The sequence below is a fragment of the Ceratina calcarata genome, unplaced genomic scaffold (genome assembly GCF_001652005.2).
Source record: "Ceratina calcarata isolate Rehan_Ccalc_2016 unplaced genomic scaffold, ASM165200v1 scaffold25, whole genome shotgun sequence".
Classification (NCBI taxonomy): Eukaryota; Metazoa; Arthropoda; class Insecta; order Hymenoptera; family Apidae; genus Ceratina; species Ceratina calcarata.
Genome location: NW_017147017.1, coordinates 315,112 through 330,502, shown reverse-complemented (window position 1 = coordinate 330,502; position 15,391 = coordinate 315,112). Strand labels below are relative to the sequence as shown.

The 15,391-nt window shown below is 47.3% G+C and overlaps 2 protein-coding genes and 1 non-coding gene across 4 annotated transcripts in view; 2 read left to right on the top strand and 1 right to left on the bottom strand.

The window, feature by feature from the left end:
• Positions 1-10,511, top strand: part of Su(var)3-3 (lysine-specific histone demethylase Su(var)3-3) — a 70,196-nt gene extending 59,685 nt beyond the window's left edge. For both annotated transcript variants that reach the window (XM_018021161.2, XM_018021162.2), the window contains exons 6-9: positions 5,303-5,595; positions 6,121-6,333; positions 6,431-6,629; positions 7,429-10,511. In XM_018021161.2, the coding sequence (XP_017876650.1) occupies positions 5,303-5,595; positions 6,121-6,333; positions 6,431-6,629; positions 7,429-7,613 (890 nt within the window). In that variant the 3' untranslated portion in view covers positions 7,614-10,511. The remainder of the gene's footprint in view (positions 1-5,302; positions 5,596-6,120; positions 6,334-6,430; positions 6,630-7,428) is intronic.
• Positions 9,907-10,058, bottom strand: LOC113464079 (U1 spliceosomal RNA). Its single transcript, XR_003388902.1, has one exon. It is a non-coding gene; the product is annotated as a U1 spliceosomal RNA (small nuclear RNA).
• Positions 10,512-11,264: 753 nt separating the features above from the next.
• On the top strand, positions 11,265-13,171 carry LOC108622852 (trichohyalin). The gene is made up of 2 exons (XM_018020957.2): positions 11,265-11,532; positions 11,756-13,171. The coding sequence occupies exons 1-2, from the start codon at positions 11,265-11,267 to the stop codon at positions 13,093-13,095; spliced, it is 1,608 nt and encodes a 535-aa protein (XP_017876446.1). The 3' UTR covers positions 13,096-13,171.
• The last annotated feature ends 2,220 nt before the right edge of the window (positions 13,172-15,391 follow it).

Sequence of the window (15,391 nt, the reverse complement as noted above, 5' to 3'; positions counted from 1 at the left end):
GCAATGTTCTACCGACGTCTGATTTCTTTTTAAAAAATGCGTTTCTAAAGTGCATAAACTTTTGGGATTGACTGTATAGCCAATACATCCTTAAGTAAGAAGATGAGATCCAATGGGACTCAAAACATAATCGGTGATCGCTCTTTTCGATGGAGTCAGAAGGAAATTGCATAGGATCTTTCTTGTACCCCGTAACTGTTCAGCACGGACGAGTGTTTTGCTTTCTATTTCTTATTCCGGTGGTAATAATTTCGTCAGTAAAGGGCGTCAAAAATTGCCGATTTTTTCAACAACACAAAGTCCCATAAAGCTGCCACACTTCAGTGATCTCTTCTCGGTGGTAATAGTAATAAATATGGAACTACGAATTTTTACTTGTTTAACTATTCGTTTTCGTACTTCGCGCCTGGCTCTTGGATCCATCGATCTTTCTGTTTTACCGGCCAGTGAAGAACGCTTGAACCCTTAACTCGTAGATGTCTCTTGGATGCCGCGTTTCATAAATCCAACTTCGCTCCTACGGTACGCGGTACCTGTTCGCCATTTATTATCTCGAAACCTCTATAAAAAATCGCGTCTTTCAACGAGGCGAAGAATTTCTCGCCGATTTCCTAGGCGTATACGTTAACGGTAAAGCGCATGAGATACGAGCCCATTTGCACAGAATGCGACGATCGTAATAAATTGACGGGACGCGACACAGTGCCAAGATATAGATCTTATTAGACGCTAAACGCGATCTAGGAATCTCGCATTCCTCCGCGGACGGTCGCGGTTGGACGCAGATCGTCGCGTACCGGCCGATCATAAATTCCGCTCCAACCTCCAATTAACTTTATCGCAATCCGAACAAATTATACGGAACGTTGCCGATCCTAAATCCATCTGGGACAACGACAAACCAGAAGGACCACCGAGATCATCTTTCGCGACCGGTCAAATATCATTTCTGCGATTCATTTGCGACAGGAAACACTTGTCTCTGCTTTGTCTTCCGCAATCTTCTGCTTTTGTCGTCTGGGACGTCTCAATCGTACATTCCATTTCCGGTGAACGCTTTTCGCCGTGGGGATGATTTCCGTAATCTTCCAAAATTCTTCCTTCGACGTACCGCGTCGTTCAAAGCCGATCGACTTCTTACAATTAATTCCTATAAGACGAGTCGATGTTTCGTGTTTGTCAATGAAACTGTACAAAGGTGCGTTGCCGAAGATCGATCAGTTTTCGGCGTCGTGGTCGGACGTATCCGAGCTCTTCGGTAACTCGACTATTTATTTCATAAATATTTGCCCGCGTCAAAGCGAGGAGCGAGCGAGAACGGCAGCGAGAGAGAGAGAAACAGAACTACGGAAGAGCCAGACCGCAGGGGTTGAAGTTCACCTGGAAGACCCACACGATTCTGCCGATTTGCGAAAATCAATGTTTACTCGACAACGAGGCAAATGAGAGTCCCGTTCGGTCTCTTTCGCGGCGTGCACCAGGGAGTCGGTACTCGGAATGTTGACGCAACGGATGGCTGCGCAAGAAAAGCATCCCTCTGTATTCCTATCTACCTACGGGCCGTAGGCCGCGAAAGCGCTCGCGGGATAGAACGCGAAATGACAAAACGTTTTTTCAAGGTACTTTCTCCTTGCATCTCGTGAATTTTAACTTCCAGCCACGTGCCGTCTTAACGTAAATACGAAGACAGCAATTTGATGTCGACTGATTAATAAAACACGATATCGTTGTACATCGGTTTTACGTGGAAGCAAGCGAATCTTGTATTGTCGCGATGATAGGATAATATTTGACGAGGGACGGGGAAAGGGACAGAATAAGAAACGAGACAGCCCGGTAATAATGCTTGTACGATATCCAGCGGAGAGGAAGAACAAAAAGAAATCCGCTTTCCCTTGAGCATCCCTCGGGCTCCATCTCCCCATTTATTCGGAATTTTCGCAAATCTGCTTACAGGCGAGTCGAATCGTGGCACGCTCGATTTCGAGCCAGTTCGACGAGATGCAAATTCCGTGTATCGGTACCCGAGTAACGTTTTCTTCCTCGCGTACGGGCACGTATACTTAGGTACGTTTCCTAACCAGAGCCACCCTCTTCGCCGATTTCGTCGAGTCCCGTGCACGCGTTTACGCGAGCCGCAGAAAAACGCGGCTTCTCTCCGCCCGGAGCGTGTTCCGTGCGTTGAACTCTCGTTCTTCCGTCAGCCTCTCTTTCTCTCGGAGTCGTTTCAGTATTTGACTGTTCGAGCGTTCGACCGGGAGGACGACGTTCCGCGTCTCTTCTGCTCTCTTCCTCTTCGTCTCTCCTCCTTTCACCTTGCCAGAGTTACACGGCTCCTTTCTTTCTTTCTCTCTCTCTCTCTCTCTCTCTCTTATCTCTCCGTCCCTCCGTTTTCTCTCCGTGTTGCGTTCTTGGCTGCACTTCGACTCCTGTCGAGACGACAGAACGCCATAAGCAACCAATTTAAATGTAAATTGAAAAGCAGCGCGGCATACAAATTGTTCGACTCGCCGTCAAAAAATACTGCGAGCAAAGATCAAACGGAAGACAAGACGCGAGAGGGTAGCATAGCCCGCTACGAGTGCGAGCACGGCTCGTCCTCGATCCGGACGAGATAGAACGAGAGGAAACCCGGCTCCTTCCTCTCCTCGCGTCGGATCGTTTCGCGCCGCGTTGCCGCGGACCTCGACACGCTGATAAATTCTTCGTTAAATATTTGCGTTCGACGACGCGCCCGCGCCCGCACCCTCGGCAGTCACGGCGGATGTGGTTCTGCTGGCAGATGCAAGATCGAAAGTGGAGCCAACCGACTGGATCTTATACCTTCTGGAGAACCGCGTTCCACTTCTATTTAACTCGCTAAATACCGGCTCCATCAAAGATATTGAGTAATTTTTCTCTAAACGCGTTCTGTTTAAAACAGAATCTACTTATCGTCGTTAATTAAATAATTGACGAGTGCTCAATTTTTTTTACGAGTATCGATTGCTCGTTTCTCGGTAGACATTTCAGACGAACGGAAATGCAACGAACGAATTTTTCATTCACCGGGAGTGCAGTCGTCGGTACGACGCGACGCGGTCCGTTGAAAAATTCAGTCGGTCTGTTCGCGAACGAAAGCCGGAAAAACAGCAATGGGACCGGAGTTTGAATAGGCTTCCGGCTCGCTTTTTGTTCGTCAGATTTTTCAGAGACGATTCTACGGTGGAAGACAGCATACGGCGTGCATTATCCACGCACTGAACGCACCGCGCGCGCGGGCTAAACGTTTGTTCTGTCCGAAAAGCAAACATGCGAGCGCGGACTGTTCGGAGTTGCCGCGGTATTATGCGCGAGGTGCACTATACGCGTGTTACCCGAATGCTCGTTTGCCAATTCGTTAATACACATCGAAGAATTTAGAAAACTTGATGTATTCGTGAATCGATGATAGCTGTCGCCTGATCGCTCTTTGACGATTAATCAACCGCGCTTATTTCCCGCGTTAATCAAGTATCTACCATCGCGATAAAAAGAATACTGAAAACCGAGGAGAACCGAACCGAACGCGTCCTGTACACGTGCGTGCATACGTATATACACGCGTACAGAGCGGATCGAGAAGGTAGGATCGACTTACTATAATTTTGGTAGCGCCGGATCGTTCCCTTCACTGGCTGTTGAATATTCCCTCGCTTATTAGAAAGGGTTTCTGTAATCGACGCCAGACACGAGCGGCAGTCTACCATCTACCGTGGCATCGGTGTAGCCGCCAGTCAAATGGATTCCAATTAAAGTAATAACGAATCCGGACTGTACGAACGTTTTCGTCGTCGCAAATAATCGCGGATATCGACGTGGACGGTGGCTTCGCGTCACGCGTCGCGTCCTTTCCCATTCGATTTCTCGTGGTTTTCGTTCCCTCCTCTTCCCACCCCTTCGGAGGAACGGTGAATGGGCCAATGTCGAATTTAAATCGGTCGAATTAACGAAACGACGAGGCGGCTATCGTTCGACGCGACGATAAATTTCTAGGTGGGAACAGGTCGAGTCAGCTCCGCGGTAAACGGGAAACAGAAAAATAAGAAAGGACGCGGTAAATGGAATGTTCCGCGTGTTCGTTTTTTAAACGAGGTTGCAGGTATCGCAAACGAAAGAACGACGATTCGATCGTTTAATTATCGTAGAATGTAGCAAATTGAAATACGACGAAGTAGCTGCGGGGATTGGAAACGGAGAAAACCTATTATCGCCGATGCAGAGTAGAATCACTGGCGAGATATACGAGTACATCTATCACTTTATGGACTCTTGTGTTTCACCTTTGATTGCTGTACTGATACAATACCGACACTGATTCGACTATCCACTGTTCACGAATAGTTATCGATTAATCAACTTAAACGAGTAATATTGGTAGTTGTATTGTCTGTTTCCCTCGGAATAAACCAAGTTTCTATTCCAGCGAAATGGAATCACATCTTTTTATTAATTCAGCGTAACATTAATTAACACACACATTAAATTATTGACATTTATTAATAATAATTTAGCCATTTTTACAATATATTACCGGATTATAATATAGAAACAATCTTAAAAGCAATTTAGGTATGCCAAATAATATTTAAGACCTTTCGTTGACAACATCACGGTAGATCACATGTCCGTGACAGAATTGAAGAAGTATAGAGATGGTATCGGCCGTATACGAAGATTTTGTAAATTGAAATTCGTGATGCGATGATACTACGGCATCGACCGATAGAGGCGGTCGCCGGCATGGTGCCGGCCATCAACATAATTAACCCACCTAAGTGGAGACGCCTGTGTATCATTATTAGTACATGCGCAGCCGATGTTATGGGTTCGAATATGCTTACGAGGATTTAGGGCCGCGTCAGATATCCTGATTTGGCCGCGCTAATGCGAAATATCCAATTAAATGGGCCGGTAATGGAGCCTTTATCGCATCCGCGTATCCGGTAATATCAAGTCCGCGGGATTTCGACCTCGCTGTCGCGCCGTGCCGCAGCATCCATCTTTTGACGATTCGCGCGTATTCGAGGCACCACAAAAAAAATATCAGCAGCTCCGATTATTTCGTAATCGATAATAGCATTCCTGGATATATTGATATCGTTCAAAGTAATCGCGTTCGCTGAATTCAAGTATCGACCAAAGGCTTGATAAACGGAAATACATTATAACATCTACTTCGTTGCGTGCATTGATTCTTCACTAGTTTCATACCAGACTCGTCTACGTTACGCGTATACATCAGCAGATATTTAATCACAGATCGTTTCGTTGAATTTTTCAGTCCGCAACGGTTATTCGTGTGTACCTGTTGCTCTGTCGGAGGGTCTGGACATCCGGTTGAACACCGCGGCGAGGGCGGTCCGTTACGGGGTGAACGGGGTGGAAGTATGGGCCGCACCCTCTCGCAGTCCTCATACGAATCACACGGTGTACAAAGCGGATGCGGTACTGGTGACGCTGCCGCTCGGCGTGTTGAAGGCTTCCGGTCCACCGTCCGCGGTCGCGTTCAACCCGCCGCTTCCGGACTGGAAGTCTCAGGCTATTCAGAGGCTCGGGTTCGGCAATTTAAATAAGGTAAGTCGCACTCGCCGATATGCTCTCGTTTCCCCTGAGCCTCTTCGCGGATCTTCCCTGCCTGATTTATGCGCCCGCCAAAAACGACCATCGAACTCGTCGACCACCGACCGGCTCCGAATGAGATATATCGCGATCCGGCGGTCTCTTTCGTCGCGAGAGTACCGGTGACGTGGCTCGTGTCGCTTCTTACGCCGGGACACGTTCCTTTTACGGCCTCTCGGAGTTGGTTTACGTTTACGACCTATCCCTGCTCTCTCTCTCTCTCTTTCTCTCGAAATCAAAGGCTCATCGACCAGCTAAACGGACTACGTTCAGATCTTTCGAACGAACTCGACCCGATTGCGAGAACGATTTACGGAATCGTTAACGTCGCGAGATTTCGATGATTTTTATCGAGAGCAAAAGCGTATCGTGCAAATTTTATGTAGAATTTGTGAGAGTGGCTGAGAGTGATCGTTACCGGTGTCCGCGAGCGCTGTTAGGTGAAATGAGTATCTAATTCCCGGAAATCCGTGACGTCAGGTGGTGCTGTGTTTCGAGCGAATCTTCTGGGACCCAACCGCCAATTTGTTTGGGCACGTGGGCAGCACGACCGCGTCCCGTGGCGAGCTGTTTCTCTTCTGGAATCTTTACAAGGCGCCGGTGCTGTTGGCTCTGGTCGCTGGAGAAGCTGCCTGCGTGATGGAAAACGTCAGCGACGATGTGATAGTCGGCCGTTGCATCGCGGTTTTAAAGGTACCTAAAAACTTGATTAAATACATTTTTCCGTTGTACGGTTCGTTCTCTCATTGGTTTCCGAGAAACTCGATCCCTTTCGCGGCGTGTTCTTCAGGGTATTTTTGGGAATCAAGTGGTTCCGCAACCCCGTGAAAGCGTGGTAACGAGATGGAGGGCGGACCCTTGGGCGAGGGGTTCCTACAGCTTCGTCGCGGTTGGCAGCTCCGGGAGCGATTACGATCTCTTGGCGGCGCCCGTCGCACCCCCGGCCGGTCCTGGCGCTTCGGCCCCGCAGCCGAGGGTCTTCTTCGCAGGTAAATATTTAGCCGCTGTGATATTTTTCGCGGCAATCTCTTTTCTCCCTTCTAAGATGGGAATGAAGTGGACTTTAGCGCTCGCCGGCAAGGAACGCGCAATTTCTGCAGTCGTGACACGAATAGCATTCCTTTCGGGGGGCTCGCTTGTGCTTTTTCTCTGCATGGCTTTTTCTTGCATGCGACTTATCTCTAGATAGTGCTTTCAAAGCGGATTTTTAGGCGTTAATAATTGTTTTGCGATGAACTCGAGGAGATATTTCTAACGCGTATGCAGATAAGAGTATTTTTCTCGTGCATGCAAACAGCGAGATAAGTAAAATCGAGTTGGAAATGCTTACAATTAGGAATAAGCTGAAACTTGCTCTCCGATTTCTGACTCTGAAAATGGTGTGCCAACCGAACTTTATTTATTATATTCCTGAACGAACTCTTTCAACGAGCGTGCAATCTTCCCTCTCGTATTCCCAGACGGTTACTCGATTCCCTGAATCGACCAAGGTCATCGCCTATAAGAGGCAGATGAAAAAAAAGGAACATCTTCGCCCAGAGCGATACCCGCGGCACGATTCTCCATCCATCCGGTTCCTCTCTAAAGATCGATTTATATCGTTCGCGCACACTCGGCTGGAATATAGGACTCTTTGTCGCGCTGTGGAAAGTTGAACGTGAAATTGACTCTTTTTGACCGCTGGATTCGTTCAGTCGTCGCGGTAACGTTCTTATTCTCAGTCCCGAGTGCCCGCGGGCTTTATAAACGGAGGTTAACGCGATCGGCGGATCGAACTTGTACTTTCAGGCGAGCACACCATACGAAATTATCCGGCGACCGTGCACGGCGCGTTTCTCAGCGGACTTCGCGAGGGTGGAAGGATCGCGGATCAACTGTGTGGAAGCCCGTACGCGCCGCCAACGATGCCCGCTTCGGGTCCAACCACCACCGCCATGCCGTCCACTACGACAGGGTCCAGCTCTACGCCTTAGCGTTCGACCGCGAAATCCTCCGTCGTGACTTTCGATCGATAACGATTGTACGGCGATTATTTACGATTCAATTACAATTATCGTTACTTTCCTTTAGAATTTGGGGGACGTCGATTGATACGTTTCCTTCCTTCGATATTCATTTCGCGCGTTTATCGAAAGTTCACGGAAATTAGTATACATAATCGTAATAGTATCGTAATTGCTGTACGCGTGATAACGCTCTTCACCTCCGTTCACGCTGCTTCGGGAAGAACAGAGTTGGAGAGAGAGTGAGAAGAAATTCCAGAGATCGGTTTATTGTGTTTCGATCGTGATCGTCGAAGTTCAATTAACTTACCAACAATACGTAGATGAGCATTCGAATGCTGTTCTTAAAAATAGTTAGGAAAATCTATTCGCCGGTGATCACCTCATGTCTGCTACGATTCCCGATACCTAGATCCATGATCTAGTATTAGGACCCCCCGAGTTCGGTTTATTTATATACATTTTGAAGATTACATAAGTCTAAACAAATCGAACCGCAAGAAAGGATCGTAGCAATTGTACATCGGTTCGTGATAACAAAGATTCGTGCCTTTGCTAATACGTTCCGTCACGATCACATCCGCGACGCGTTTAGTCTATATCGAGTATAGTATATCATATCGTGTGTGGACACTATCTTTTTTAAGGTACCTTTACCTTATTCTGTCCTATCGCAATCGCCATTCTTCGTTCCGCTTCGTCAACTTTCTTCCTGTTCTAGCTATCATGCTTCCTTGAAACCTATCTATCTTTAACACCTTCCAAACTCATCTCGTAATGACTACCGATTACTTTTCATTCTTATAAACGAATTTTATAAATAAAGACACGCATTTTTATAAAAAAAAAAAACAAGGAGTAAAATGGTGGATGGAAAATGAAGGGTCTGTGAAAAATATTGAACGAACTTGTCTCCGAACTTAGTACAGGAGATTAGGTCTACGAGATCGGGGACTCGATCACGTCGATCGATTCGACGCGGGAACATTGATCGACGCGAATACTCTTCTAATGGAGTGACACCCACGGGACACTTGGAATACCGCGTGACTCGAATCTGCTGCTGCGAGATAAGTTTGTTCAAGCGCGATATCATCCTCGATCGCGTTCAACGGTGGACGATCGATCAACGAGGAATGGAATTCGAACGACATCCAACATTTTCCTTCGATGTCTCTTGGTATCGATCCGGCATCGCGAGGACGAATCGCGTCGAGCGCACATGTCAATTTTGTTAAGATACTTATTTATGAGTATTTTATGTAACGAAGCAATAATTTTAATTCTGCGCGAACGATCGCTGAAACCTAATACTCTGACCGAATCTACTTAATCGACGACGATTCGATCTGCACCGAGTTAGCGCAAACTCTGTGCGTTACGAGTTGAGAAGGACGACTGCATCGATGTTCGATCACGATAATAGAGAGATTCATTAAGTGGAAGGACCTTCGAGAATTATATAGCCATCGCATTTATACGGTTGAATTAAAGCTAGAAAGCGTAGTCGCGTCGTTCAAGAATCGTTCGCCGATCACGACCACTCTGAACTATAATACTCTACGAAGTTCGTAGTCAACGATCAGCGACTCAATCGTCGATGATGGAACGATGCTGATTCGTTTCCACGCGTTTTCAGCGATAGGCAAAGAACGAGGTACACACGAGACACATATCGGTCGAGGCTAGGCATTGTGAACGTCTCCTCCAGCCGGCTTGTTCGTTCACCCTCGAGATTTTCCGTTGTCCAAGGAACACTTGGGGGGTTACGTTAAGCTGTGTGCAATAAGAAACGTCAATGTCTCAAGAGAGGATTCCTGGCGGACTATTCCACGATGAAACTAGGTGAATTGTCCAACGCGTAGCACGCTACTCATTGGCCGCTTCCGCGAAACTCTTCATCCGTCTTTTTCACCGGCAGCCAGCCCCTTCAGGGTGTATCTTCGTGTTTTCAACTGTACGGCGTTCCCTTCCCGGCTTTTCGCGGTAGGAGCCACTGACTTAAAGACCTCGTAGTCGTTGTGCCCGCGAAGTAGGTCGCGGAGAACAAGAAATTCGATGACGATGGGAAGAAAAGATTCCGGGGGCGGTATTGTCACGAAAACTACGATTACTGAGCGTTGTTACTGCTGTTCGGGGATGGTTGGAAAGAGATACGTTGACCATGATATCCTTGGGGCTCTAACCGTTCTAATCTTTACCGTATTCGTGGTTGAAATGAATAGGGAGAGAACCGTACCGTGTTTTTCGTCGAACGATTATGCATGGGGTCTGCGTTCCCGCAAGAACCCCACACTACCAAAAATTTAACGCACAAATACTCGCGTTAGGAGTACTTACAGGCTTCAGCTCTATGGCCTCATGCCTGGGGGAACCACCTCGTTGATCATGATATCCCCTACGCCAGGTTAGTATGGCGCCTGTCGGTTTCCGGCTCCGTGATTAGCACTCTCGATACCGTTTTCGTTTTCGAGAAATTGACCAAAAACCAAACTCCATCCATCGGAAATTAGAATGAACTATTTATGATAACTGACTAGCGGACTGATAATCGTTCGATCGAATTGCGAGTAGGCTGAGGAAACTTTCACGATTCGTCGTGCTTTTTCCTGATGGAATTTTTGTATGTTGTACAGTCGAGACCGGTGAAAACTCAACGCGAAGAGTTTGCGAGAACATTGAGTTATGACGTGCGCAAGAGCGGATAATGTTATTTGCGTGTACATGGAAAGAGAATCAGTGCGGAGCGATCGAAACCAACTGTTTTATTCAAACATGATTTACGAGCTTAGAAGCAAGTTGAAGCATTGGTTTGAACTTGTATGTATATATGACAAGAGAATTGCAATAAAGCGAAATTGAAACTACCGACACTCGATTCTTCCCAATCGAAATCGAAATAGTCGATTAATCGCGTATTTTGTCGTGTGACACGCAAGTCAACGCGCACCAACCACACTGCGTTCGTCCAACAGCGGCGAAATTTCCTACCTAAATCGGGGATATTGTGTGTTTGATTACTTCGATATAGATATTGCGTTACACCCATGCCTGGAGGCGTGTAATCGAACTACGTCGAGTCTCGTAAACTCGATGAACTTGAAAGACGAGCCACCGTCGAAGTCCCGAAGTTCTGACGGCGCGCAATGTTAGCACTTTGCCGTCGAGTTATCGCAGCTTCGTTTGCCTTCTCTTCTTCGTCCCATCGCCGCACCACCCCCTTTCCCCAGATAATTACTTTTCTGTGCGTAAATGCGTGAATATCTAGAGATACTCAGGATTCGACGCGCTCATTGTACTACTACAATAATCGATTATGAACGACTGATAGTAAATAGTTAGATACGGTAGAAACGTAATCGGAATGATCAAACAGTCTATCGACTCTTTGGAACGCAAGCAAAGCAGCATGAAGCAACGTTCCGGAATATACTCGAGCCAACCCTGCTCACCCTTAGTTCCTCGGCACCGCATCCCTCGCTTGCAAATCAACCCCCGCCTCCGCAAACCTGAAATATTAATTAAACAGGGCTGGGCTGGGGATCGTCATAGTAACCGTAAACACCGTACGGACGGAAACGCGATCCGTTGAAACATTTCTAACCCTCGTATCGAACAACGATGAGTTTCTTTCCGTTGGACGACATACGATGTGGTCCCATAAGATCGAGGAAACATCCTCAGGACGTGATCGGTACCGCGAACACCCCTTGGGGATATCGGGTGAAAGAGAGGACGAAGTGCAGCCTCGTTAAACTACCGCCATCGTTCGAGCACTACGATGAGGAGAAAAGGAGAGAGATCGAACAGTTGGAAAAGATCCTGGACTTTGTCGAACATACGAATAGGAGGATCAAGAAGAAGAAGATCAAGCAACGCGTTCAACAAGGTATTCATGAAAAACGCCGCGCTCGGATCCGTGCTTATGTAAAGTTAGCGTCAGTTGAATTTTCTAACTCGCATTATCAGATTTAGTAGAATTCAATATTTAAAATTAGGCGCAGTTTTAGGGTAGAGTGAAGAATTGATATTTATTTGAATTATTAGTACCAGTACGCTGTTAGATTTTTCGCTTTTCGTCGAGCTATCGTACGCGATCGGTATTTTCTCAGGACTAGCGGAGTACGAGGACACGGTAAACACGCGACGGGAAAAACTACGCGAAATACTGCTGAAAGAGGAAATGGGTCTCATTCACGAGGTGATATACCAAGCTCAGCACGGCGACGATGCAAGGATGGACGAGATTCGTCGCCGAACCGAAGAAATACGGAAAGAACAGGAGGAACAGCGTTTAGCCTTGGTGGCTGCCAAGAGGATGCAACAGTATTTACTTCAGTGTGTCGAAGTCCGCGAAAAGCTGTCGAAGAAGTCGACGATCGAAGCGAAACAGAGTAATTTGGCTCAAATGGCGGATAACGAAGCTAAGAGACAAGCCGAGAAGGAATTGGAAGGAATGTGGCACCAGTTGATGTTGAAAGAAGTCGAAGCGAAGAAGGAGAGGGAAGTGGAGGAAGCTAAAAGACGCATCCTCGTCCAAGAGAGCGATATGTCCATTCTGGCGAATCAAGTAGCGGGAAAACTGGCTCTCGAGGAGCAGAAGAAGCAGGTAACGCAGGAGGACGCGGAACATTTGAAGCGTCTATTGGAAGAATTTCATCAGGAGGAGCTTCGAAAGTTCGAGATAGAACGGGAGAACAGGGAGAAGCTGAAGAAGGAATTGCAGGAACAGATTTTGATCGCGAAGCGAAAGTTGGCCGAAGAGTCTCGCCACGAGGCGGAGATGGACCGAATGAGGGAAATGATCGCCGCGGAGGAATTGGCGAAGGAGCAAGCAAGCATCAAAGAATCCAGCGCCGCTCTTCGTAAAGAACTTCTAGCTTTCATCGAATATCTGGAGGAGTTGAGGAAAGAGGAAGCCAAGAGAGAAGTGGAAATGGATCGAATAATAGAAGAGTCGCTGAAGTGCGTTTCGTACAGGCGCGATCAGGCGGTGAGGAAGTTCAAGCAAGCCAGGGAGAAGATCATGCGAGACGTTCTCGAAGGTCGCGAAGAACAGATGAAACTGAAAGGCGAAAGAGAAGAGGAGGAGCAGAGGCAACGTCGACTAGAGAAAGAAATGCTGGAAGCGGAGATCGAGTCGGAGGCGAAGCTGGCCGCTCACGCGAAGGAGGAACGGAAGAATAAGATGTTGCGTTACAGGAAGGAGTTGGAGGACCAGTGGAAGTGGACCGAGGATAAGCGTCGCCAGGAACTTGAAACGGACAAAAAGATGTATCTGGAGGAATTGAAGCGTCAGGAAGAATACCAGAAACTGACGGACGAGTTGTTGAACGCCTCCGAGAACATCACTCCGCATCCTTTCAAGATTTTATTGAGAGAATGCGCGGCTCGTTACGCCGCCGAAAAAGAGGGCCGGTGTTATTGTCCGCCACCTTTAGTCGAGGATTAGCCGTGGTTAGTGGCAGATTTTACTATTTATACGGTGAAATTGTATTATTTGTAAAATAATGGAATCGTTACCGGAGTTTGAATTTCGTTCTTTCTTCCGCCCCGCAATAATCGCACGTGGCTAACGTGCAGCCGTTCGTACAACATGCACCATCTGTACCAACGATTCGGAGCTTTCGAGCCGTTCATCGCTAAGGCAGAGCGCTTCCTCTCGCCACCGATTCTTTGCGCATTCCCCGCGTTGTTCCGACGCGACATGACCCGACGGATAACACCGTAGCGCGGTATTTAACTAATTAACAACCATATTTCGGGACTTGCAAAATAAACTGGCGGATCGATGAAACAGAAAAATTGTGAGCGAGATTCTCGTGACTAACGCGAAAAATAATAACGAGCGCGCCAATTTACGCAACTGAGTTGATTCGTTATTTTCATCGTAACAGAACGTTACAACAATTCAACAAATGTGAATAACATGTATTTTAGAACGAGCGCAAATAGTTTCATTGTTGGCTCGAATTATTTTTGGCAATGCTTCATTGAAATAGTTGTGCAACTGCAATTGAAATATCTTTCATCGTGAAATTATTATTATTATATTTCGATGAGAAATCGATTTGACTATATCTTTTCTTCTATCTTTGTTTTCATGCATTTTTTAATACACGTTTACAGCGACGCTCGATGTAGCTCGAGTTTCTCGCATCACCTATGGCCGATCATTCACGCGAATCCGCGCCGTCGCAAATTGACACTCCGATTGGATTAAATAACATAACTTGTCCGGTCGGAGCTCGTCGCTCGTAAATTATCCGCCGTTTGGTTCGATTATCGGAAAACACGCGACGCGAAAAACGAAGTTGAAGAAGAGAATGGATTTAATGAGGATGCACTAGCGCGGGCGCAAATTGATCCCGAGTTAGCACCCTTCCTGAAATTCTGTTCCTGATTTTGATCCAAAGATTTTTATCGGTGGGTTAATTTCGCTCGACTGTTCTTTCGAACTCTCGTCGCACTTTTGGCGCAATAAACTCGCCAGATACACGTCCCCTTATACAGCGCTACTCGATGAAAGTCTCATAAAAATCCCTTCCCCGACCCTGCCGAGGAAAACGGAGAAGGGTTTACGATGAAGGGAACGGCCAGCGGAACGTCCCATGTATATTAAAGCGCGTCCCCGTCCGCTATATTAAAATATTTCCGTTCGGTCTGGAAGGTTGTTCCATAATTCCTGCGGGTGACGTCGCGTAGCTGCGGAGGCGTTCGCCGTCGCGGTCGTGGAAAACCGGAAGTCAACCGAGAAGCGCTACCAAGTCGAAGCCGTTCAAAACGGAATTTCGAGCACGAGCCGGGATTAGCGCGGCTACCGCTCACTATTCGCGTGTCATCCATGCCACTAGTCCTTCGAGCGTTACATTTTTACACGGTTTTTACCTTTATAACCGGTGGATAAGCTACACGTTCCCCTTTGCCCCTCTTGCCGTTCTTTTACCGACTTCTTTTTCTTCTTATTATCATCTCTTTTATCTTGAGAGACCCTTCACTCTTTGCGTGCTCTTTCTCCATGTACGCGCGAAGGCCGGCGCGGTGGACCGATTAATTGATTAGTAGCCCCGTAAGAAAGGGTTTACTTTATCGCACAAGAGGGTTGCGAGGAAAATAAACCATGTAAATATCGATGTTTATTTGCGACAGATTCACAAGAATAGCGATGCAAGAAACGGAAGCTGGGTGCGGACATGTTGGTCGAAACGTCGTTACATTCTCGCCTCGGCCGTAAAACTGTCGCTCCTGAGGAGGCCGGGGCTTAGGGTCAAACGCAAACGGGCCGATGCGTTCCGTTCGAGGGTCAGCTCGAGACGCGCGTGCATCTGTTGGTGCGTGTGATTGATCGAACAGCGTGCAGGCATTGCGGTTTGTCTCGGGCCGACGAGGTTCGCTCCGAGGTTAGGGGTTGCAGTGCTCGCGACCGGAGATCGCTTTGAACCACGCCACATCGCGCCAATCTCCACGGCTCGGACGAACGTCGAGTCGCGCCCTTTTTTCCCTCTTTGACTTCGTTTCGCTTCATTTGCGAGACTAGGGACAGAGTGGAATACGGTTCGATCGAAGAATATTAGCTCATATTGTCTCGTCCTTTTAATTTGAAAAAAGTATAACTATATATTTATGAAAAAAAATCGAACCGCATTCTCCGGTCATCTTCGAACTTCCTTAAAGAGGATGACGCGCATCGAGAGGATAACAAAAGGAAGCATACCCATAGGGGCTTACGACTTACGAGACCGAAAAAG

What these genes read in the sequence shown, in the direction of transcription:
- LOC108622852 (XM_018020957.2), top strand. Translation starts at nt 11,265, where the DNA reads ATGAGTTTCTTTCCGTTGGACGACATACGATGTGGTCCCATAAGATCG. An exon ending in CAAGCAACGCGTTCAACAAG is followed by an intron (nt 11,533 to 11,755) that starts GTATTCATGAAA and finishes GTATTTTCTCAG; the next exon opens with GACTAGCGGAGTACGAGGAC.